The following is a 26,297-nucleotide window of genomic DNA, read 5'->3' as shown; positions in this document are numbered from 1 at the left end:
CCTATTTTTCAAATTCAGTTTGGGATTTTATGTTGTGCTTTTGCTTCATTACTCTTTGTGTGCTATAAAAAACTTTATACATTGCCTCCAAGTTAAGCCTGACTATTTTCCGCCAAGCTACTACAGGGTTAAGTACAGGTGAATTTAATGACTTTTGTGATTCAACCTGACAAGAATTGTGTAACAGAAGAAATTACCACGTTCATTACAATATTGATGTAGGCATTTTGTGCAATGAGTAGAAGGTGAGGATGAAAAGATGATATCATGGCCCATATTTCTACTTTTTTGTACCGCATTTGCATCACTTTTTGATGCAAAAGCGGCGCAAACAAACAAGATACAATTATATTGTGTGGGTTTGTGCTGCTTTTGCGTCAAAAAGTGATGCAAATGAGGCCCAAAAAAAAGTATAAATATGGGCCCATATATTTTAAAACCCATGATGGATTACACACTTTTTGAAGTTGGGGCAAAAGGAATACAGATCACAGCCAAATCTAAGCCAAACAATGAAGTTTCTATAGTGGTTGACCTTTCCAGTTGTGGTCCGTAGTTCTGACTCTTAGGTGGAAAGAGAGGAAGAGTAATTGAAGATGGAGCCAGGAAACAGTAATGTGATCAGATGAACCAACTAGATACCTTCAGAAACTAGTGGTAAGATGGCCACATTCAACTCATGGATCAAGTTCATTAGCCTGAATGGAGCACAAAATGTCATAAAATGTCTTACATATAACATATAATGGTTAAGCTCAGAAAGACATAACTATTGCATGGTGTCACAATCTATGAATAGCAATTATGGTACAATGCCAACACAAGAAACGAATGACAAATCGTTCACCGTTGCAGCGAGATGCATAGATATGAATATTTTCATAAAGAGAGAAAGAACTAGAGTCTGGATATAGAGATAAAGAGAAAAACCTGAGCTGTTGCCTATATGTGTATAGTACATTCATTGCACAGTTTAGCTTCTCCAAATCACCTTCCTTAACATCATGTATATTATGTTTTGCAGTTTTGTAGAGTGCACTATCACCCAGAAAGGGGCCCTGGCACTGAGTAGGTGTGAGTCCAGTCAAAATTGTGGCCTAGTGGCACTACTCAAAAAGCCAGGTCTTCAGCTTCCTGTGGCATACAAGAAGTGAGGAGGAGGTTCTTTTTTGTAGTGACTGCCATTCTATTCTTTTGGAGTGATGTGCGGGATGTATGCAGATGGGAATCACGACAAGCAGAGGTGTCTGTAATATTTGTGAAAGGAGATGCATTTGATAAAGTAGGCTCCACCAGTGTTATATAGTCCTTTGAAAGTGTGGGTGAGGAGTTTGAATTGTGTTCCCTTTGTGTTCGGGGAGCCAGTGGAGTCCATTTTGGTGTGGTGTGATGTGATTGTAGCATGGCAGGTGTAGAATGATTTTGGCCAGTGACTTCTATGTTGTTTATAGCCTTCAAAAGAGTTCTTTGTCTAAACCTGCATAGAGTGTGTTACAGTAGTACAAGTTGCTTGTAACAAGGCCATGCATGATGGTTTTCCCAATGATGATCAGGAACCATTTGAAAATCTCACAATTTGGAAGCATGAGGAGTGAAAGCACTGAGTTTTGCAGTCATGTTGAGTTTCCCATTAATGACAATTCTGAGGTTCTTTGTGAGGGTGGTGTGATTGGATGTTGTTTCTAGCTCCGTTGGCCACCTCGTGGAGTGTTCTTCCCAAAGATCACAATTTCGGTCTTGTCAGTGTTCAGCGTGAAACAGTTGGTCCTCCTCCATTGGGTGATTTCAGTTATGCAGGCATTGAACTTGATCCAGGTACTGAGTGGCAAATTTAAAAGTCCCTAGTGCTTCCTTGTGTCATATTAGCAACATTGTTTTTTACTCTAATGTGGTCCAGTGAGGCCAAAATCACAGCACCAAATTTATGAAGTGGCGCAATGCATGTACTGTGCCACTTCGTACCCTTTGCGCTATATTATGCCTGCTCCTGGCATAATGTATGCAAAGGGGGTTTTCACCTATTGGGGGGGTTGAAAAATGATTTCTTTGCATCATTTATTTTGGCACTTGTAATGCCTGCTCAGAGCAGGCATTTAAAGGAGGTACACCATTGTTTACAATGGGCCTCAGTTGACTTTGCAGGATTAGCGAGAACATTTTCTACGCTAATCCTGCAAAGCTCTGGACTAGCATGTAAAATTCTGATGGTAGTTCCCTAACTACCCACATGAATAACGTGTTGTTAGGGGGGTGATAAGGGGCGAAATGAGCTCTGAATGTTTTGTCTAAGTGGGAAAGAATGAGTTACACATCATCAGAGTAGGAGAGGAGGTTGATGTGAGACCAGATGATGCTGGCAGGAGTGACCATGTATGCAATGAAGAGGGTTTGGTTCAGGCGCGATTGTTGCGGGGCTCCGCAGATGAGGTTGTGGGTGTCCGACATTCACATCGCTAGACTGACTGACTGAGTCCTTCTACTCACGTAGGAGTAGATCCTTCAGAGTATGTGCCTTTGGATTCAGATATTGTGCAGTTGTTAGATGAGGATGGGTGGGAAACCATGTCAAATGCTGCAGAGACGTCTGGGAGGATGAGGGCTGTCATGTTGTGATCTGTCCAGAGTCATGCAAATATCATCTTTGGCACCGAAAAGGACAGTTTCTATGCTGTGGTTGAGTCAAAACCAGTCTGAGTGGTGTTGAGGAGTTGGTGGTCATTGAGGTATTTGATGAGGTTCCTGTTGGTGATTTTCTCTGAGACCTTGGCCAGGAATTGTAATAGGGAAATAAATCGGTACATACTAAGCATTTAAGGTGCTGCACAGAGTTTCCTCAGCAATGGAAAGACAGTTGCATGTTTCTAGTTGTCTCGGAAGGTCACAGAAGAAGTGGCAGCTTTCAGAATGGTTGTGAGCATGGCACTGATGGGTCACAGTTCTCTGGAGTAGGCGCTGTGGGGACAAAGTTCCGATGGGGAATGTTAGTGGGTGGAGTTCATGGTTGCAGCGTTGATTCACATTTTCTAAAACCCAGTTTGTTAATGTTGATATAATCAAGTTGCAATTCTTCTTCAGCTTTTTTACGAGAAGGAAACATAACGTACATATTATGGAACGCTTTCTTCTGATTAAGCAATTAATTGATAATTTTCTGCCAACTTAAAAAAACAAAGTGTTTGCAATGTTATTGCATAGGGGAATTAAGGCCCATATATATACATTTTAAGCGCCGCATTCGCGCCGCTTTGAAATGCAAAAACGGCGCAAACTTACAAAATACAATTGTAATTTGCAAGTTTGCGCCGCTTTTGCGTCTAAAAATGACGCAAATGCGGCGCTAAAAAAGTAGAAATATGTGCTTCAATACTTTAAAGCCATGCCTTCATTAACATATATTACAAAATGTAATTTATTCAGATGGATAGTGTTTGTATGTGCAGCTGTTAAAACAAAGGCAAATAAAAACATATTATATAGGCATATGTGTATCCAAGCTCATCTTATCAGGGTACTCTCATGCACACGCGTACTTAAGACAGTGTGGCTGCAACATTTTTTCTTCTAATTTTTGAACCCTCTAAAATATACATCATTACATCTTTATTAATGTTTTAATTCTTATTATATGGTTTGTGGAGGGTTTATGTGTGTGTATGCTTCCGTCAACAGGTACTAGACTTTAAGTGTATTTGTCCAGGCAATGTTATTCTGTGCATTACTTTTCTCAGGGCATCTTTGACATCCTTGTTCCTCAGACTGTAGATCAGGGGATTCACCATCGGAATTACTACTGTATAGAACACAGAGACCACCTGGTCCTGTCCTATAGAATATTTTGAGCTGGGTCTGATGTACATACATGTGAGAGTTCCATAAAGTAGGGTAACAGAGGCAAAGTGGGATGAGCATGTGGAGAATGTCCTCCATCTACCTTCTGATGAACTGATCCTCAGAATGGTGCAAATAATGTATATATAGGAAACAATAATAAGCACCACTGACACTGCCATAATGCTGCCACCTTCATAAAGCAGCAGGGCCACATTAAGTGTTGTATCAGAGCATGCAAGTTTTAACAGTGGAATCACATCACAGTAGAAATGAGTAATTTCATTTGAGCCACAAAAAGCCAACCTTAGAATACATGCACTTTGAATTAGGGCTTGCAGGAAGGTTAGTAAGATCACAATAAATACAGTGTATGTGCAAACGTGCTTGGTCATGATTGTAGTATAACGCAAAGGTTTACATATAGCCACATATCTATCATAGGACATTACTGTCAAGAGGAAATTCTCTGCAGTTGCCATCCATACAAAGAAAAAAAACTGTGTTACACATTCTGAAAGTGAAATTGTTTCCTTCACCAGAAACATGTTCAGCATTTTGGGTGTGATAACAGAGGAGTAACAGAGGTCTACAAAAGACAAGTTACTTAGCAGGAAGTACATGGGTGTGTGAAGGCGAGGAGAGATCTTGATCAGTGCCATTATAGTGACATTGCACACCACTGTGATGATGTAGATCAGAAGGAATAAAACAAACAATGGGAATTGTAGGTCTGGGTCTTCGGTGAGACCAAGGAGGATGAATTCTGTCACCGAGGTCTGGTTGTCACCTTTCATCTCTCCAGAGGAAGAGACCTGCCAGGAGAGAAATACATATATATATCATGGAGATCTTACATGTGTGTGTGTGTGTGTGTGTGTGGGTATGGGTGTGGGTGTGAGAGTAACTAGCATACAGACTATCCCAATGGATTTTCTATGTGAATATCAAGCATCATTCAGTAACATGAATACATCGTAAAACAATGCAGACCACACATTCAATAGCAGCCTATCTCTTGTGAGTAGTACACAAAAAATGCAGATCAAATATGTTGTGAGTACCTTTATAAATTATAAAGCTGTATGCTGCTATAAGGTAATGTCAAAGACCTTCATGTGATGGAAGAGTAGAACACATTAACAACAGAGAAGTAGTGACAAAGGAGTCTAGAACATAGGTTTACTTTCCAAAAACTGGAGACACACTCCATGTTAGGAATCTGTTTGTGATAAAAAAATAAAGGAAAATTGTCCAGAACAAAGAGGATGAATGAGCTTAAAATGGTAGGAGGTACAGATCAAGAGAGGTCTCATAGTGTGAATGAAACATTGGTGCTTGAAAGAAGGTAACCAATGGTAGACTGTTAGAGTTATACAAGAGCAAGGCAGGGAGAAACTGGAATCCTCATCCAAAAATATGAAGATGATGACGCACATAAACAAACAACATATGAGCACACATACTGTAAGAAACTGGGCTCATTGCAAATGCCCCCATACTTTTTGTCCCCATTTAGAGTACTAATGCTTCCTGAGGAAGTGGCTGAGTCCTACGGCCACATGAAAGAGACACTTATAGAAGGGTTTGGACTCACCACAGAGGAGCACAGAGTCAGTTTTATGGATACCCAAAAAGGTCAAGACCAAACTTTGGTAGACTTAGACCTTCGTCAAGGCATTAGAAGGCCAGAAAAGGGGCAATAAAGTAGATGACTATGAAGAGCTATATAATCTTTTGATGAAAGAAGACATCTTGACCAATTGTTATACAGCCACATTGCAACATTATCTAAGGATTCTGATTTGTCTTCTCCCGGAGAGCTGGGGGAGATAGCTGATAAATGGGTCAGGTCAAGGTTACTAAGAACAACGCCCATAGTGGAAGTGACTCCAAGAAGGTTACTTAGACTTTCCCAACAAGGGAAGTGGGGTAGCACTGACAAGAGTAAAAAGACCGAGTCCTAAGTAGGCCTCCAAAAAACGTCTAGGAAGGTAGGTCTCAAGACTCTTCCCACTTGAAAGGAAAGAGGTATCAGGATGAAAAATGGGATCCCAAGAACGCTAGAACATGTTTTAACTGTCAGCATGCAGGGCACAATAGAGGTGACAGAGGGTGGTTAGCACTGGGCTGTCCAGTATATTCATAGGGGAGGACACCTCAGAAGAGGAGGTCGTCATAGCATTTAACTGGAAAAAGGGTCCAGATGGTGAATTGGTGATTCCTGAGGGTTGTAGTTGCCACTTCCACTTTATTCAGGTGAATTGGCCTAAGTCACTCCATAGTGGTTGACATGGATGGTGCCCCAAGCTTGTGGAAGGAGAAACCAGAAAGTTAAAGGTGATCCCTGGGAAGCCAAAGAGAGACCTATAGCAATAGTCCCCCTAAAGAGGGAGAGTACCCTTAGTTGGATTGCCCCCTGGGTAATGACCTACCAGAAGTTGGTCAGAAGCTAAGTGGGTGGTTGCCCAGAGCACACTAAGTGGAATTTCCTAGGGATCCAGTCCCTCTAGTTAGGAGACAGGGGTCCAAAAAATGGGAAGAGAAAAAGGAAAGGGAAGCCACTCTTAACTGGAGTTCCAGTGAGCGAAGAGCCTTTTAGCCCAGCAAGGGTATAACTCAAAGTTGGCCCAGGTGAGACTCCACCTATTCCAAAACAAGTCCTGAGCAGTTAGGCTTGAAGAACCCACGATCACCCCTAGAGCAGATGAGCCCACTGTCACTGGAGAGCTTAGTGTGAGGTTCTAGACTCTGACAGACGTCAATAGTCTCTGCTGGGTCCTAGTCTTCATTGCAGCATTGATCTGTTCGAGGCAGACCCCATTGCCAAAAAAAGGTTAGGTCCCCTAACCCTGCTGGTCATGGTGGGTTTGCTCAAGTCTTGGGTGACCTTTGTGGGTTAGTTAGACATTAGGGGTAGGAGCAGAGGATACCTCACCATCCAAGCCTTTTTCCTAAAGGGCATGGGATATGCCCATCTCCCGCTCATATGGGACATCAGCACACCACAAGGAATGCTGACTTCACTAACCGCCATTGAAGCAGTAGAGCATGCAGGTAAGTGTGCTGCTCCTGCCGGTAAGTGTTTTCCCCGTAGGAGATCTTCTCATGTTTGTGGGAGAAATTGTTGGAAAGGGAACCTATTTCTGCTTGTGGATCACACTTGTGGTGTGATCCACAAGCAAGAATATGGCTAGGCCACCAGGGCCAGTGTTTGGGGGGTAGGCCCTCGGGTCATCCCCCTGAGAAGATGTAATTATATTTTTTTTTTAACTGTGACAAAGTAGGATACAAATAAATAATTAAAAAAAGGAAAAATAAATTGTCTAGGTGTGGGTCCTGCTGACAATCAGTCTGACCCCCTAATTATATTTAGGGAATAGTGGTTTTGCCTGGGGGGCCAAGGGTGGAGAAAAAAGGGGTCCCAAAATCAATTTTCCTCATTCACTTTCCCACAGGGACTTTAAACACGGCTTCAGCCTGAATAACTCAACGGAATTACACCAAATTTGGCAGAAAGTCAAATCTTGGTCCAAAAATATCATATTACTTTTTGTGATTTGTTGCAAAATCCGTTCAGTAGTTTCTGAATTATTAAAGGAACGTGGTGGATCTACAGATTCCCACACCACTAACAATGCCAGGACAGGCCCACACAGACACTCACTGCCACTCACAGACCAACACAGACATTCACGTGCACACTCAGAGAGCCATTTCAGATGGTCACACACTAACTCACAGGCCCACATAAACACTCGATCAATAAACCGGGGAGATAGGGAGGGTTATTGGTCCAGTGTAAAGCCTCCCAATAGCTACGTAGATAAAGATAATACACTGTTCCAGTTAACAAAAGATAGGATACTGGGCAGGATGTCCTAATCTTTAGGAGCAAAAACCTCACACACCCAAAAGGGTGTCATGCTTCATCATCGGAGTTGTTCTTCGTCACACTGGCACTGCAATGTCTGACGGGCACCACCCCAAATGGGGGGGCTCTTTGCCGGAGATCTTAAATGATGATGATGCCACGACTCTACATAAGAGTGTGAAGGGAGGAGATCAAGAAAGAAAAGGTTTAAGATTGACTCTCTAAATCCAGAAGAAAATGATCTATTTTATAGTCTGCACGAGGATCAGAGGCCAAGATTAAAAATTACGGGAGTGAAACAGAGGTGATGGTCAATCACTCTACAGTAAAAAAGAGAAAAGAGGGCGGGGAATTTCCAAGCCATCCCTCGTCAGGGTCAACATGTTTCGCGTCGCTAGTGGCCCAAGTGGGTCCGGTGACGCTTCTTCAGGACCAGTTAGCTATATGTATCTCCTAATCATAAATACCGTGGGTAATTACATACTAAAATTTGTCAGCACAAAAGTATCCAGTCACTTACATTAGTGTGTGGAGGAACTACTATTCCTATCTGTCGCCCATCCCTGTTTAAGGAAGGCGCTACATACGACAACATGGACCTGTCATCAGGTTTGAAATTTATTCGTTGTCGGTGCTCCTGGCTGCGAGCAACCTACCGGGTCCGCGTCTATCTTTATCCACACAGACACTCACCAGCCCACTCACAGATCCACTTAGTCTCATTCCCAGTCACAGACCCACTCAGACATTCACTCAAGTACTCACAGACCCACACACTCACAGAGCCACACAAATACTCACACACCCACTCATAGACCCAGACACTCACACACCCACTCACACACCCACACAGACACTCACACACCCACTCACAGACACACACAGTCACTCACACACCCACTCACACCCAGTCAGACACTTACATACTAGTTAAACATCAGTGGAAGCATTCCTTCCAGTCCCATTCAGTTTCTGACAAAGCCATTCACAGACCCACATAGACACTCCCAAACGCACTGATAGACCAAAACAGACACTCATACACCCACTCACAGACCCACAGAGAAACGCAGATACCCACTCACAGACCCATACATATACTCACACATTAATTGACACCCGGTCAGACACTCACACATCAAAGGAAGCATTGACACACCCAGTCAACAACCTATCAATTCTCCAAAACAGTCACTCACACCTCCCCTTGGCCAGTCACACACCCACTCACAGAGGGTCCCTGCTAATAGAGACACTGCAACTAACACTGGGGGCATCTAGGGCACACCTTAGTGTTGGTGTTTATGTGCAAATAAGAGAGCTTAGGACTTGGGAAGTACTCTTAATTCCAAAGTCAAATTTGAGGTTATCTTTAACTTAAAAGCAGCCAGCAAGACAGGCCTGCCTTTGAAATGACGCTGAGTACTACAGCAGTGCACCTATGGGTGCACCACCTATGCTAGGCCATCTGCATTTTCATGGGCAGTCCGAGGTCTAAGGTCCACCGTAAAGTCCACCCCTATAGGGAAATGGACCTACTCAACCACTTTGGGTTCTCCCCCTTATCTGCATTAGACATCTGAGAGGCCTGTAATCAGTTTGAACATGGAATGAGTGCCTCAATGTCTTCAGGGACTAAGCCATAGCAAAGCCCCCCTCTCAATGGTACTCAATCTTTGTTCTTTGCGTAGTAGTCACTTGCTGACGAAGGCATCCTAGCCCTCCTCAGTTACTTGTGCTGACACTGCCCTAATCCCTGTCTCTGAAGCATCTGTTTGGATAATACATTTCTCAGGGCCCAGTAGCACTGGTGCTGAACACATAGGCCCTCATTACAACATTAGGGGTAAAAGCCGCTTACCGGCGTGCAGAAGACCGCCAACACACAGCCGTGGCCGCAGAATTCCGCCACAGCTATTATGACCCACAGCTCTGAATCCGACAAAATTCAGACACCCACACAAGTCCACCACACCAAAGGTCAGTGATAAATTGGCGGAAAAAAAACCTCCACCGTCACGCCAACAGAAATACGCCCACGCTATCACGACACACGAATCCATGCGGCGGTCTTTCAACCGCGGTATTCCATTGGCGGTACACACCGCCGCGCTCAAAATACACACACATATACAAAACACAGCCACATTGGACAATTCGAAATACACACACCTGATACACATACACAAACCACTCCCACACACCCAATACACTATAAAACACACACCCAGATCACCCACAAACCCCTACGACCACTATTACAGAAAGAAGGCCAGAGAGAGACACCACCATCCACAAACTAGCATCCACAGGCACACAACACCATCACCCACACAACTTCCACGCACAAAACACCACACACCACTACATATCACCACACTTATCACCACACACATCACCCCACACATCACCTACACCACCCCATGGCATGGCAAAGACACCCCAGGTTCTCAGAGGAGGAGCTCAAGGTCATGGTGGAGGAAATCGTCCGGGTAGAGCCACAGCTATTTGGATCACAGGTGCAGCACACCTCAATTGCAAGGAAGATGGTGCTATGGTGAAGAATAGTCGACAGGGTCAACGCAGTGGGACAACACCCAAGAAATCGGGAGGACATCAGGAAGAGGTGGAACGACCTACAGGGGAAGGTGCGTTCTGTGGTCTCAAGACACCGCCAGGCGGTTCAGCGGACTGGCGGCGGACCCCCACCTCCTCACCCACAACTAACAACACGGGAGGAGCAGGTATTGGCGATTCTGCTTCCTGAGGGCCTCGCAGGAGTCTGTGGAGGCATTGACTCTGGTAAGTCAAACCTTTAACTACCATATCCCCCAGGCTACCTGCATGCTATCACATACCCCCACCCTCACCCCCACCCCTATCACTCCAACTCCTCACAAATGTGCCAATATCACAAACAACACATCCCAACACCAAGCACTGCATGCAACACCAACGCATGGACACCCATCACTAAAGCATGCCCACTGTACATACCCATACACCCCCCTAAACCATCATCACACAAGCCCCCACACAGGAATGCCAGCACTGGGGTACAAGGTCACCCACCCATTGTACACCATGACACACACAGATGCAATAATCTTGCCTTTCCACCCCTGCAGGACCACTACCCAACGTCACCAGACAGGAGGGTCTAGACATCTCCACTCCACTCACAGAAGAGGCCCACAGTGATGACAGCACCTCTGTCCACCTGGATCTAGATGACCAGCCCGGACCATCGTGGGCCTCGGGACAGTCGGTTCCCCTCACACAGGCACAGCCCACCACAGACCTTCCCCCCTCTGGAAACATCAGCACAGCACCCACCCAGGGGGGCCATACCTCCGTCCCCAGGACACGTCAATCAGCTGTGTGTCCACCACTACAGGGAACCCAGGATAACCCACCACCCCAACAACAACAGGGACCTGGGGGCAGTGGCAGTGGGCACACGGTCGAGGGGACAGAGGCCCAGGAACACAGGGGAACTGGGAGGGCTGCTGTGCGACAGGGGGCGGACAGGCCAAGGGAACCCACTCTACACGAGGCCCTCTCCTCCATCATGGGAGCATACCACCACTCCCAGGAGACGATGGCAACGGTACTGGCCAAGTTTCAGGAGACCCAGCGCATGCAGGAGGAACAGTATTTGGGGTTCAGGGAGGAACTCAGAACCATCAGCTCCGCCCTGGGCACCATCGAGGGGTGCTGAAGGAAGTACTCAACACCAGGAGGGACACTGTGGCACTACAAGGGGCCCCTAACACTAGCATGGACGACGAATTGCCCACCACCTCCTCCGGCGCTAGTGGACAGAAGGCACTGCCACAGGACCACCACACCAGCACCCCACCCCCTGCAGATGGAGACCCACCCCGCAAACGGTCCCTGAGATCCTGGACCAAGACAGAGCATGATACCAAGACCCCCGCCAAGAAATGAGACCACCCTGATTGTCATCCCACTGTCCCACTTTGTCACCCTGTCCATATTGAAACTGCCCCAGCTCCACTTCCTATGCCCATATGGGCAATGCACCTGTGAGACTAATAGACTGGACTCTGCCATGGACACTCCTTTGCATCACCCCTCGCCATTTAACTTCCCCCTCCAATATTTTGTATTTAAATAAATACACCTAAAGCACCAAATGATCTGGATTCTGTCTGTGATTTCGAAATAGTGTATTTGCAATTACAGTGACAAAATGTTCATGAAATAGTAATGTCAACATACCAATGTCACACAGCTCTAGTCCATGAGGAATCTAAGCAGATGACACACGTTGGGACCCACACCTGTGAAATCGTAAGGGATAGTGACAACTCAGTGACCATACACTGGGTGAAATAGACAGACAGGATAGAGGTAGAAGTGTAAAAGTACATGTAGTAGGCAGGAATGTATTCTCACCTGTGTTTCACTGGAAATATTGCTGGATTAATGAGTCCCTGTTCTGCATGTCTTCTTCCTCTGCTTCCTCCTCATCACTGTCCATAGTCTCCACAGCTGCCCCAACACCGCCATCTGGACCATCCTCCTGCAGAAAAGGCACCTGTTGTCGCAAAGCCAAGTTGTGAAGCATACAGCAGGCCACGATGATGTGGCACACCTTCTTTGGTGAGTAGAATAGGGATCCACCTGTCATATGGAGGCACCTGAACCTGGCCTTCAAGAGGCCGAATGTCCGCTTGATCACCCTCCTAGTTCGCCCATGTGCCTCATTGCAGCGTTCCTCTGCCCTTATCCTGGGATTCCTCACTGGGGTCAGTAGCCATGACAGGTTGGGGTAACCAGTCACCTAATAGCCACACACGGTGCCTCTGGAGTTGACCCATCACATAAGGGATGCTGCTATTCTGCATGATGTAGGCATCATGCACTGAGCCAGGGAACATGGCATTCACATGGGAGCTGTACTGGTCTGCCAAACATACCATCTGTACATTTATGGAATGATAACTCTTCCAGTTCCTGTACACCTGTTCACTCCTGTGGGGGGGGGACCAAAGCCACATGGGTCCCATCAGTGGCACCTATGATGTTGGGGATATGTCCAAGGGCATAGAAGTCACCTTTCACTGTAGGCAAATCCTCCACCTGAGGGAAAACAATGTAGCTCCGCATATGTTTCAGCAGGGCAGACAACACTCTGGACAATACGTTGGAAAACAGAGGCTGGGACATCCCTGATGCCATGGCCACAGTTGTTTGAAAAGATCCACTTGCAAGGAAATGGAGCACTGATAGTACCTGCACTTGAGGGGGGATTCCTGTGGGATGACGGATTGCTGACATCAGGTCAGGCTCCAACTGTGTACACAGCTCCTGGATTGTGGCATGGTCAAACCTGTAGGTGACAATCAAATTTCTTTCCTCCATTGTCGACAGGTCCACCAGCGGTCGGTACACCGGAGGATTCTGCCATCATGTCCAAGCGGACGGCGCCTATGAAGGACAACAGCGAGCATAGAGTCAAACAACTCAGAGGTATGTACCCACAGTCTACACAGAACACCATTCATACACAAAATGTGGCCTGTATGTGTGTTGAGAGTAGACCTAGGTATGTGTGACGCAGTTGGTAATTAGGCCATGTGGGCCCCTGAAATGGTGGCTGCCTGACCTCTAACGTGGGACAATGGGATGTGAGGTAACTGCGCTGACGTTGTACACCGTCGCGGTACGCGGTCGAAGACCGAGGCGCAATGCTGCATTGGTTAACATTGGACCCTATGGGTCCCAGGAGCCAATGACGATGTACGCCGCCGGTGATGGTACCCACCGCCGCGGACGTGACCGCCGCGGACGTGACTGCCATTTTCTATCTGTTGAATCACTCAATACCTGATCTTCGACACGAGAGGACCTACACTGCAAGTGCTGCTGCGACCTTGGTCTGGAAGAGACAATGGCTCGTGCGTCTGGGGAAAGGGCCCCTTCCTTCACATCGGAGGAGTTGGAGAAGCTCGTTGATGGATCCTCCCCCAGTACACGCTAAGCTACGGTCCTCCAGACCAACAGGTAAGCACACAGGGAGCATGTTGTATGGGCTATGCCTGTGAGGAGAGGGCTGGTTGTAAGAAGGAAGGGGGCAGAGTTCTGCGTGCATGAAAGACGGTGGGTGCATATGCCACATTGCAAGGGTAGGGATGGGGGCCACTCACTTTGACGGCGCAGTTGGTAATGACTTCTTTTCTTCCCCTGTACATTTCAAGTAGGTCAGTGCCAACCAGAAGAAGGATATTTGGCGTGCCATCACCAAGGACGTCCGGACCCTGGGGGTCCACCACAGACGGAGCACCCACTGCCGGAAAAGATGGGAGGACATTCGCCGCTGGAGCAAGAAGACGGCGGAGGATCAGCTGGGGATGGCTTTCCAACGTGGGAGGGGTGCCCGTCGAACCATGATCCCCCTGATGTTCAGGATCTCGGCGGTGGCCTACCTGGAGTTGGATGGGTGCTTGAGGGCATCACAGCAGACACAAGGGGGTGAGTACACTCTCATTCAGCTGACTTGGCGTGCAGTGGAGGGGTCTGGGTGGGGGAGGAGGGCTGTGGGTTTCCCTAGGCCAGGGCGAGTTCCGTAGGCTAGGCCCCTTCATAAGGCATGCCCCTGTGGCCCCCCACCCCACCTCTGTAGAGTGCCAAGTAAAGCTATTCATGCCCCTGTGTCATCTATGTGTGCATATGTCGTCCATAGCCTTGTAGGCCATTTCCCTGGAATTGCACTGCAGATCCCAACAGCGTAACGTAGTACAGGGGGCTTCTGTGTCTGTCTTGTCCGCCAACGGTAGAGGTAAGCCATGCACTCAACATGTCTTTCTTCTGTTCCCCCCCCCCTTTTTTGCGGTCTCCCTGTTCTTGTGTGCATTTGCATCATCAGGTGGAGGAGCAGTGGCACCGGAGCATGAGGCAGCTGCATCCCACATGGCCATGGAGGGCCACACTACGGACTCTGAATACACCAGTGGGACGGAGGGCGAGGGGAGCACCACAGCGGTGACAGGAGCTGAAACCAGCGACACAGACTTGTCCTCCGATGGGAGCTCCCTTGTGGTGGCGGCAACATCTGTGCCCCCCACTTCTACAGGTACAGCCACCATCCCCCTACCAGCACTGCCCTCCCAGCAGCCCCTCAGCCTTTGTCCCGTGCCCGCTCACCCAGGAGGGTGTGCATCACCTTCGACCCAGGCACCTAAGCCCCTGCCCCTGTCACCTCTGCTGCCCTCAGTGAGGAGGCCATTGACCTCCTCAGGTCCCTCACTGTTGGGCAGTCTACCATTTTGAATGCTATCCAGGGTGTAAAAAGGGAGTTGCAACAAACCAATGCATTCCTGGAGGGCATTCATTCTGGTCAGGCTGCCCTTCACCGAACCTTTCAAACTCTGGTCTCAGCACTGATGGCAGCCATTGTCCCTGTGTCTAGCCTCCCCCTCCAACTTCCTCCACCCAGACCCAATCCCCTGTACCTCTGCCTATCCCAAGCACACCATCAGACCAGCCTGCACACATCACACCACATAAGGGAAGCTCAGGCAAACATAAGCACCACACATCCCACAGGCACTCACGCAAGCATCACACACATACAGACACACCACCATCCACTGTCTCCACTGTGTCCCCCTCCTCCTCGTCTCCCTCCTCCCTCCCAGTCTCGTCTACGCTCACACCTGCATGCACTACTTCTACAGCCACAACGTCCCGCAGCAGCAGACACACCACCACACCCCGCTCACGTGCAGTCACCACCCCCACTACCATTCACACGTCCCCTGTGTCCTCTCCCAGTGTGTCTGTGACGCCCCCTCCAAAGATACACAAACGCAGGCACACACCCACCCAACACACATCCACCTCACAACAGCCTCCAGTGCATGCACCTGTACCAAAAGCCACAAAACGTACACCTCCTACAAACACCACCTCTTCCTCCACTCCCAAACCCCCTCCAGCTACCCGCCCCAGTGTCTCCAAACAACTTTTCCTGTCCACCCTTAACCTATTTCCCACCCCCCGTCCAACTCATAGGTTCCGAACTAGCACCTCAGCCACAAAATCTCCGGGACCAGTGGTGCCTGTTGTCACAGGTATGTGGAGTGCACCGGCCACCAGGACAGCCAGTGTTTCACGGAGCCACAGCACAGCCAATCCCCCCCCTGTGAAGCACCAGAAGTTGGCCAGTGCCCAGCGGGAGAGGGGGAAGACTCCAGCCACCCAAGCCGCTTCCAGTGGTCCCGGTGGGAGTATAGACTCAGCTGTGACTCCTCCCAAGGTGGGGAAGGGCCAGAAGAAACCCGGCAAGTCTGGGAGGAGCAGCACAGCGGAGAAGACCGCCATCATCCCCGCTGGCCAGGAGGGCCCCGCCAGCCCCATCGTCGCTGTCCAGGGGTCCACTGCCAGCCCTATTGTCGCTTCCCAGGAGGCCACCGCCAGCCCCATCGTCGCTGCCCAGGAGGACATCGCCAGCCCCATCGTCGCTGCCCAGGAGGCCACCGCCAGCCCCATTGTCGCTGCCCAGGAGGGCCCCGCCAGCCACAGCCCAGCTGCCCATTAGGGCCCCGCCAGCCACAGCCCAGCTGCCAAGGAGGGCCCCGCCAGCCACAGCCCAGCTGACCAATGAAGGACCGCCAGCCCAGCTGGGCAGTGAAGGACCGCCAAGTCAAGCACCGCTACACAGGACAAGCACCGCTGAACAGGACAAGGACAGCCAAGTCAAGCACCGCTGAACAGGGCAAGGACCGCCAAGTCAAGCACCGCTGAACAGGGCAAGGACCGCCAAGTCAAGCACCACTGAACAGGGCAAGTACCGCTGAACAGGGCAAGGATCGCCAAGTCAAGCACCTCTGAACAGGGCAAGCACACCTGAACAGGGCAAGGACCGCCAAGTAAAGCACTGCTGAACAGGGCAAGCACCGCCAAGTCAAGCACCGCTGAACAGGGCAAGCACCGCTGAACAGGGCAAGGACCGCCAAGTCAAGCACCGCTGAACAGGGCAAGCACCGCTGAACAGGACAAGGACCGCCAAGTCAATCCCTGCTGAACAGGGCAAGTACCGCCAAGTCAAGCACCGCTGAACAAGGCAAGCACCTCTGAACAGGGCAAGGACCGCCAAGTCAAGCACCGCTAGCCCATGAGCGGCAGGGGCACTGATGCAACAGGGACCGTCACGGGGTGAGTGATGCACTCTGGGCACCAGTCCCCCTCTAGAACCAGTGGAGACATGCATCCACTACGTCTGTCCTTGGCAGGATGAAGAACTCTGGGTACCAGTCCCCCTCCAGAACCAGTGGAGACATGCATCCACTATGTCTGTCCTTGGCAGGATGAAGCACTCTGGGCACCAGTCCCCCTAGAGAACCAGTGGAGACATGCATCCACTACGACTGTCCTTGGCAGGATGAAGCACTCTGGGCACCAGTCCCCCTCCAGAATCAGTGGAGACATGCATCCACTACGTCTGTCCTTGGCAGGATGAAGCACTCTGGGCACAAAGCCCCCTCCAGAACCAGTGGAGAAATGCATCCACTACGTCTGTCCTTGGCAGGATGAAGCACTCTGGGCACCAAGACCCCACCACGCATTTTGGGCCAGTGGTCCACGGTCTATAAATGGTGCAATACCTGGACTACTAATCTTGGTGTATATTTTGTTAATAGTGTATATATGTATAGGTTTGCTTACTGAATTGTGATATATTACAATGGTTACACTCATTTCCTTTTGTCTTTGCATTCTTCCGGGGGGGTTGGGGGCGGTAACTGTAATGTATAGATATGCATTGGTGTGTGTGTTGTAGTGGGTGAGGGTGGGGGTGGGGGTGGGGGTGTTGTGTGTGTGTCCCTGTTTTTTGCCTCCCCCCTCCCCTGTGTCATAGGTGCAGTACTCACCGTGGTCTTCGCTGCCGGCGTTGGTGCTCCTGGTACAGGAGCAGGAAGACTATTGCAGGGAGAATATGGAGTTCCGGCTCCATGGTGTCCTCCTTCCTCGTGGAGTGTGTAGAGGTGAGCGTTTTTACTTCGAAATTCCTGTTTCCGCTGTGTTTTTATCCACGGTGAATCCGCCCCGGAAAAGGTGGAAGATTGGCCTGTCACAATAGTGTGGGCGGTACATTGTCCTCCGCCTGTCTGTTGGCGGTGACCGCCGAGGTGTTTGTTTGTACCACCGTGGCGGTTGGAGTGTTAAAGTGGCTGTCTTTGTTGGCGATTTCCGACACGGTCGTAATTCGAATAAAAATTCCGCCGGCCTGTTGGCAGTCTTACCGCCAGGGTTGTAATGACCCCCATAGTCTCCTTGACTATACCCAGATGTGAGTCCCTTGCTCACTATGCCACTGGATTCAAGCTAGCCTAGCTGATGAAGGGTGATACCCTGAAACCGGTCCTAGGATGCTTGTTTTTGGTCCAGAGAGGACCTGGCTTGGCATTTCAGGCTGGACTGTTCCCATGGGGAACAGGGTCAAGACTGATTTGCATATGGCTGGGTCAAAGTGGGGTGGCATGGTGAGCAAACGAACGATGGATTAAACCCAGATCTGTGACTGGGGGTGAGTGTGTCAAAACATTTACTTGTATTGAATACCATGATGTTATATCAGTTGGACGTAATACAATTAGCTTTTAACAATAAAATATGCATATTTTGAGCATAAATGATTGTCAGTGTCATTACTTTGTTAAAACAAGGGAGTGGGTCTAATCATGTCTGAGTGATTTGAGAAGGCAACATTACTTTCAACATGAATAACTCAATCCAAATATCACATTTATAATCAGCACTTGTTTACTTACACCCATAGGGTGTGTTTACAATATACTGTTGGAAAAACCTTTAACAAAAAATTAGTTGATTCCACATAGCCTCCAAAACTTATCAGAGTTGTAATACACAGTGCGCAGTTACCAACTTTCACCCTCAGAGGATGTCTGCCAACATGAACACACATTACATCACTATAGATCACAAGCATTGTAACCATACTTTTACCCCTAGAGGAACCAGCACTGCCAGTGGTAGAACAAAAACTCCAGGCTGGGGAGTGCTTAAAAATGCTCTAAAACCCTCAAGGGTGTATCCTTTTTGAGTCCCCTTAAACTTGATGTGGGGACTTTTGAATTCTCTTGGGGAGAGTCTGCTCTCATCCTGCAGCTTGCCCTGCACCTCAGTGACCTTTTGGTAATGACCTCACTCTCCTGGGGCAAAGTGATTTTTGGGAAAGGAATGTGGCCAGGCCCTGCAAGGCGTTATGGGGCGCTCCTCTACGCATTTCAAAGCAACAGCTATCCCCCTGCGCCAGGAAGAGCCGCATTCATTCCCCTTTTGGTTTTCTGCATTTTTTTAATGCAGCCTCCCATGCCTTTTCTGTTGGGGATGCCTGGTCCCACTTGGGCAGCCAGTATGGATCCACATTGTAGGGCAGCCTCAGAAGCCCATCCCCAGCTACTCTGGTGTGCCTGCTACTGCGGGCAGACTCTTCTCCAGGTACTGGCCTTCCCGCTGCATATGGGTATGGGGAAGGCCAGCAGTACTGGGGAATGTGGTGGCACTCCCTGATTTCTCAAGGGATGTCAGGCTCAAGGATGGGGTCCTGGGCCCCCTTACACCTTCTCACAGGAGTGCAGTGGTGCTCCCCTCAAACACAGATCTTACTGGGAACCAGGGATGGGGTCCTGGGCACCCCCCATATGGCAGAGTTGCACAACATTCTACTCTGTGAGCAGTAATCTTTCTCAGCAACCTTCCTTCAGGGGGAAAGCAGAGCCATGCTTCTCCACATTCTTCCTGCTCTGGGGGCAGCCTCCAGACGAGGAAAGTCAAAACTGGCAGTGGTGTCCCACTGGCTTCATCACTGGGCCGGTAAAGGTCTCCATATCTTGAAACAGCCACAACTCGGGCCCGTTGGGCCAATTTTAATGATCTTGGTCTCCCTTTGCTCCTGACAGTGAGCCGTTGCTCATGTGTAAATGTTGAAGCCAAGTGGAATAACCTGGCTTAACTAGTCTAGATATGGAATACTTGGCTATATCCATATCTGAGTTTGACATTGGGGCAGATTCGGTGTAACACATCGTCCAGACAGCAGAAATGAGTAAATATACAACAGTCTCATGTATTTTGAGATAGAGCAAGTGTGTGTTCAAATGCAACATATATGTCTTCATTTTCACCAGCCAATGCTCAAACATGATACATACGTTCAGCCTCTCCTGCAGCCGACGATAAATGTGAAATACAACAGGAGGGTTCAGAAATTAATACTGATCAACACTTAAAATGTTTAGTTGTCCTTACATGTACCAAAATGTCAACATGTGTGACTGGGTCAGCAGGGTAGCAACCTCAGGCAAAACAGTCTTCCTTTGATAGATGCTGCTAATGTTGTTATGATAGTATAAACATATCCCTAACCATTGAGTTGACTCTTACACGAGGACACGAAAATGGTTTTACAACTTTATCTGTAGTATTTTTGATTTATCATGTGCATACCTTAACCTGTATTAAGACTGATGTAGTATGTCCACAGGGGTACTTGGGCATCCAGAAGAATAGTCCATATCATCCATATGTGCAATGGAGTGAAAGGGAACAATTACATAGATACCATGGAGGGTGTAGTGATGTCGGTCTTCAAATCTATGTGACCATGGTATTGAGCAATTCATTTCCAGAATGCCTGACTGATGCACATTTTGAGAGTAGATGTTGATATAGAAGGGTAAGGACATTTAGCTTGGCAGATCATGACAGAATCCCACCTCAGTGCTGAATGATATTGACTGGAGCACATTGTGCACATGTCACTATTCTGAACATGGAATTGCAGGGAAATGGTTAAACCATGTCCTTAGTAACTCTATGTACCATTTCTGGGGGATATTCAGACAATGTAATAATGTGCACAAATCTACATGGAGGGATGCATTGTATCAGCAGTATACAGGCCATTACTCTGCTTCCTCACAAGTGCTGTGACATACTGGTCACCCCTGACTTATCGTTCCTTGCATCATACACAACAAATAACTTGTACAGATGAACATACCAGCATGCATGCTCACACTCCTTACACGCATTGCCTAATTCACATTGTGCAGGACGAAAAGCAACCTTAGCTACATATGTATATGCACATTTGTATGTGTGTAGCATGGTAGTGCTACAATTAAATACCTGACTTTGAGAGGTGGTTCTGACCATCTGATTTGCCTGGATTCTTATGTTTTATTTCATCATCTGGTTTTTGACCATTTACTGTGGGGGACCCTCATAACCTGTAACTCATCCTCAGTAAACTCATGATAAAATGGACTGCACATGTTTACCACCAGTGCCCTCCTTTTAAAACAAGGCTGCTGCAACAAGTGTAAGAGGCACATGGCTGGTTACACATGAACATGAGTGCGCACAATTGTGTACATGTGTGAGGGCTGCCCATGGGAAACACCTATCATCTGCAGCTCAAGCACTGTGCACAGGTAGCCTGGTGCAGAAGGGACTATGCAGAGTGGGTGGTGACCTGGAATGTCAGTGTGCTTTACTGTCTTGACTGTAGTGACATCTATTATACTCCAATGGGAAAGGCTCCCCTAAGGCACAACTCCAGTTAGCAGAATTCTCCAACCCCACAGCCATGGAGAACACCACCCACCCCTCTCAAGAGCTCTTCAACACCCTCTCAGACTACTTCCACAACAAGATTGTCACCATCAACAACTTTGAGCCACACCCTTGGCTCTCAAACTCAGCAACCTTCAACAATCATCTCACACCAGTCGAACTATCACCACTTGGTCCCCGATCACCTCTCAGGCCACCACAGTCATCATGTCATCCATTCACTCTGGTCCTGCCCCTATGGGCATTACAACCTCAGAAATGACCCTATCAGCCCGGAACTCACCAGGATCATCAACAGCTCAATTACCACAGCAGCCTTCCCGGACAGCTGGAAACAGGCAGATGTCATACCCCTCCTAAAGAAACCTTCCTGCTGACCGCAGTTAACCCAAAAAATATCAATCAATGTCACTGCTCCCCTACCCGGTGATAGTACTCGATAAGGCCATCAACAAACAGCTTACCAAATAGATGCAAAGAAATCACCTACTTGATGCTACCCAATCAGGATTCCATGCCAGCCACAGCACAGAAACTGCCCTGATCGCTGCCGCAGATGAAATAAGGACCCTCCTTGACTGCAGGGAGATGGTGACCTTGATACTGGTCATCTGCTATGCTGCTTTCAACACCAGAATCACACCACATCCTGATTAGCAGATTCTACAACATCGGCATTCAGCAAAACAGCCGGAAGTGGATTGCATCCTTCCTCACAGGATGCAAACAGAGCATTTGGCTGCTTCCCTTCACCTGAGAATCCACAGACATCTTATGCTACAATCATCCCTCAGTCCCACCTTATTCAACACCTACATGACCCCCCTTGCAGTCAGATCCCACAGCCTAACATAATCTCTTATGCAGATGATACCCAACTCATTCTCTCTCTCACCAAAGACTCCTCCACCACAAGAATCAACTTCTGCAATGGTATGACCAATGTAGCCAACTGTTGAGAGACAACTGCCTTAAACTAAACTCCAACAAGGCAGAAATTCTGATCTTTGGGACAAACACCTCCATATGGGACCACGGCTGGTAGCCAGCAGAACTCGGACAAACACAAACCATGCAGGCAACCTAGATATCATCCTCGACAGTAAACTGACCATGAAACAACAAATCAACGCAGCCACCTCCTCCTGCTTCGATACCCTTTGTACACTCCACAGAATCTTCAGTTAGCTCAAGAAAGGCCATCGCTAAGGCCCTTGTCACCAGCTGCTTTGACTACAGCAATGACCTCTACACCAGCATCTCCACCCACCTCCTCAAAAGGCTCCAGAACATACAGAATGCTGCAACCAGACCCACCAAACAGATCTACATCACCCCCACCTCAGAAACCTCTACTGGCTCCTCATCCAGAAAGGTTGTCACTTCAAGATATTCACACATGCGTACAATGCTCTGCATGACCGGCCTATAACAATCAACAACTGAACTTCCATCTACCTCCAAGACACCTGTGCTATGCCTCACTACCCTGTGCACATATCACCTGCATCTGTCGCACCCTCAGGCGGGGGTCGTTCCTTCTCCTACATCACCACCAAGACCTGCATCGACCTACCCCTCTATCTTGGTACATCACCCTTCCTGGTGGATTTCTGGAAGAAACTCAAGACCTGGCTTTTTGACAGAGACTTTGCAAACACATAGCCCAGATACCCCTCGGGATAACACTGCCATGCTATACAAATATGAATTGATTGATTGATTACCTAGGGTCCACAGACTCCAGAGTATCACCAATATACACTGTAACCTGTGTGAAACAAATGAACACTGCTGTGAAGTCCAAAGGCATCTTTGTACATCTTATGGGTGTATTAAGGTGGCAGTATTATGTGCCATGACTGAAGGGGTCATACCATGTATTACTAACACTTTAACCAGAAGTGTACCTCGGGTTCACATCAGTAAACCTTAGGTCATTCGTAGTAGAGTGGCAAAGTTCAGTCAGCCTATTTAGCGGAACATTAAAGCATTTCACAACACCAACATGGACGATAAGTAATTGACATGACTCGAAATAAATCCAACAACAATTTAGAGAAATAAAGAATATGTTTATCTTTATTTGGACACTAAAACCAACTTTGTATCTTGAATACAACTGGAGTGGTAGATTTTTACAGCACTTAAAAATAGATGCACTTTTAGCTGTCAAACAGATACCATTGACTAAATGGGGGAAAAGCACATCATGTACTCTGTCACTTGGGTGAGTTCTGTGGACCCAATTGGAGTTAAGATCTTGCAGGGCCAAGTCTCAAGAGACAGCATCTTGTTACCTTCTCCAGAGTGTCCGGGTGCAGCGTTGTTCTGGCTGTCCTTATTGCTGACGCGATCCAGAGACGCTGTCAAAATTGCAGCACTTGATAAAACTATACTCTACCCTCAGAGAGTATAGGCCTTTCGGGCCACAGTACCTGAATTCCACAGCTGGAAGTTTGCTTCCAAGTCCATCAGCTCCGGGTGCAGAGGTAGCCTTGCAGCTGTTAATCACGGTAGGGTCGCACCAGAGATACTTTGCCACTTGGTCACAGTCACCTTCTTTAGGATGCATGATCTCAGCAGCCGGGTGTTTCAAATGTTGGTCACTATTGCTTGGAGTTGCACTGGGGATGGTGGTGTCAGGGAAGGGGTCAGTTACCGGGATGGCGGCCGACAAACCTGGGCAGTGGCAAAAGGGTACCTTGTTAGCTGGAGGTCGACAGGAGTGGTGTAGCGGCTCGAAAGTTGGTGTCAGTCTTGCTACAGGGTGTAGGTCACCAACTTTCTTTGGGCTCACTCAAGAGGGGCATGACAGGTTGCACTTCTTGTGACGCCACACAACAGTTGGAAAGAGGACTGTTGGTAAAGGCAGGTAGGAACCTATACTTAGCAATAGGCCACAAACCCCCACTAGGTCCATTTGAGGTCTCAGTAAATTGATCCTTGCTCAACCCTTGGTATCTTGACCCATCAGCAGTTAGGCTTAATTTAGGAGACAGGTGCAAATAGCATTTAAATCAACAAAACAGTAAATAAGTAAAACCCAATACAGAATAAAACTCCAACACCAATTTATAAAAGTAGGAAATATTGTTATCTTTAAAATGACACAAAAACAACAGACGTCTAATGTATGGAACCAGAGATATGAATTTTAAACATTTAAATTGAAAATCTTTCTAGTGCCGAAAAAAAACAAAAGCACCAACCGAGGATATCTGGTCTTGCTTGACTGGGGCAAAGTCAAAACTTGAGGTCAACCACAATAGCGCCCTGTTCTGCTACACCAAGAGGGAGCCCTCTGTCAAAGTTTTACTTTTGGACTCAGTCACTTTTTTTTTTAGCTCTTTCTCTAATTGTCAGATGAGGCTCCTCTTCAGGCCGGGTTGCGAGTCATCATTGGAGGCTTGGCTCTGAGCGAGGTCCTGGTCATCTCCTGGAAGTCTCATCGATGGGGAGAAGTTTTGGAGCTTCAGCAGGATGAACCTGAAATTCAGGCCGGGTCTCTGTTTCAAATCGCCGGCTTGACTCTCGTCGACGGGCCAGTCACCTTATGGAGCTTTTTTCCAAAGTAGCTCCAAACTTCTCCATAGTTCTGGATCTTCTGCCAGAATAACTTTTTGGGTACTTGAATTGTTCACAAACGTGATCAAAGTTTCCAGAAGCTCTTAGTTGCTCCTTGGAAGTTGGGACTACAGATCCCAGAATGCACCCGGTCAGAGTCCGCAAATGGCCACTGGACTCCAGTCAGTTGGGCTCTTCTTGCAGGACTTGATGCAGGGGACTCTAGTTAGCTCCTTTGTACCTTTAGCTTACAGGGAGTCCTCTTCTGGAGTTGCAGGAGTAAGTCAAAGAAGTTTTCTTGTTAAAGCCCAAAGTGTGCAGCTGGTGCAGTCCTTGTGAGTGTAGTGTCCAGGTGCAGGCCAGGGGTCCAGCAGGGCAGTCCTTCTTCTTCAGTATCTTGTTCCAGCAGGGATCTGAATTGTGGGGAAGCTCTGCCATATATAGCCTGGGTCCTGGGTTGTTGAGGAAGGGGTTACTCCTGCCCAGTGGGACGTAGGCCAACACCATCTGGGGTTGCAAAAATCAATACCAAATGCAACAGTATTTTAAAATACTAGATGGAGAACATTTCTCTTTGGAGTTTAGATCTGGCTGAGTCCTCCCACTGACGTGGCTAAGCTTCTCTAATACACCTCTTGCCAGTCGCTCTCTTATTCTAATCAGGGTATGTCAGTTTGTCCAGGGGAGCAGGAAATTGGGGAGGTCCAGTTTCTGTCCCTAGTGGCTTTCCCTCCCTTGAAGACCAGTTTGGCTACTCTTCCCCATCTTGTTCTACCATATGCCGAGGCAGCTCTTCTCCCACCAGATGCTTCCTTTGTTTCAGTCCAAGCCACTTCACAAATCATCAAGGCAGCTTGGCTCAGGACCAATCAAGAAAGGGTACTACAGGGCTAAAGTTTCTGTGCTAGTAATATTAAATCCAACCATGGTAAGATGTTGGATTTATTATAACATTTACTTTGATACTAAACTTAATAGTTTTTATCTCCTTCCTAGGGAAAATTAGATTTTAATTTAAATTTTAAAGAAAGTCTCCACATGGTAGCCTATGGATCCTATTCACTACAATGGGAACATCACATTTGGCAATTTTTCCCTCACCAGGGCTTATAAAACATATTTTATATAGTCCCTGCTTATATTTGCACTGCACCAAACCCTTGGGCACTTAGGACAGATCTTTGGGTGTCTTATATGTAAAAATAAGGTAGTTTAGGACTCTGGAAGGACTTTGGGGTTAACTTTAACTTAAAAGGAGCCAGGCATGCTTGCCTTTAAAATGCCACTGGGCACCACAGCAGTGCACCTATGAATGCACTAACTATGCTGGGGTCCCTGAACCTAAATGCCCTACCAAATACTAGGGACTTTTAGGTAGTTATTACAGCCAATTATA

General features: G+C 47.8%; 1 protein-coding gene across 1 annotated transcript; it reads right to left on the bottom strand.

Annotated features, from left to right (window-relative positions):
- Positions 1 to 3,662: 3,662 nt before the first annotated feature.
- LOC138287050 (olfactory receptor 8D1-like) lies at positions 3,663 to 4,625 on the bottom strand. Its single transcript, XM_069227410.1, has one exon. The coding sequence runs from the start codon at positions 4,623 to 4,625 to the stop codon at positions 3,663 to 3,665; it is 963 nt and encodes a 320-aa protein (XP_069083511.1).
- Positions 4,626 to 26,297: the final 21,672 nt, after the last annotated feature.

The sequence above is a fragment of the Pleurodeles waltl genome, chromosome 4_1 (assembly GCF_031143425.1).
Source record: "Pleurodeles waltl isolate 20211129_DDA chromosome 4_1, aPleWal1.hap1.20221129, whole genome shotgun sequence".
Classification (NCBI taxonomy): Eukaryota; Metazoa; Chordata; class Amphibia; order Caudata; family Salamandridae; genus Pleurodeles; species Pleurodeles waltl.
The sequence above is the reverse complement of the archived record's forward strand: the minus strand, read 5'-3'. Positions and strand labels throughout refer to the sequence as shown.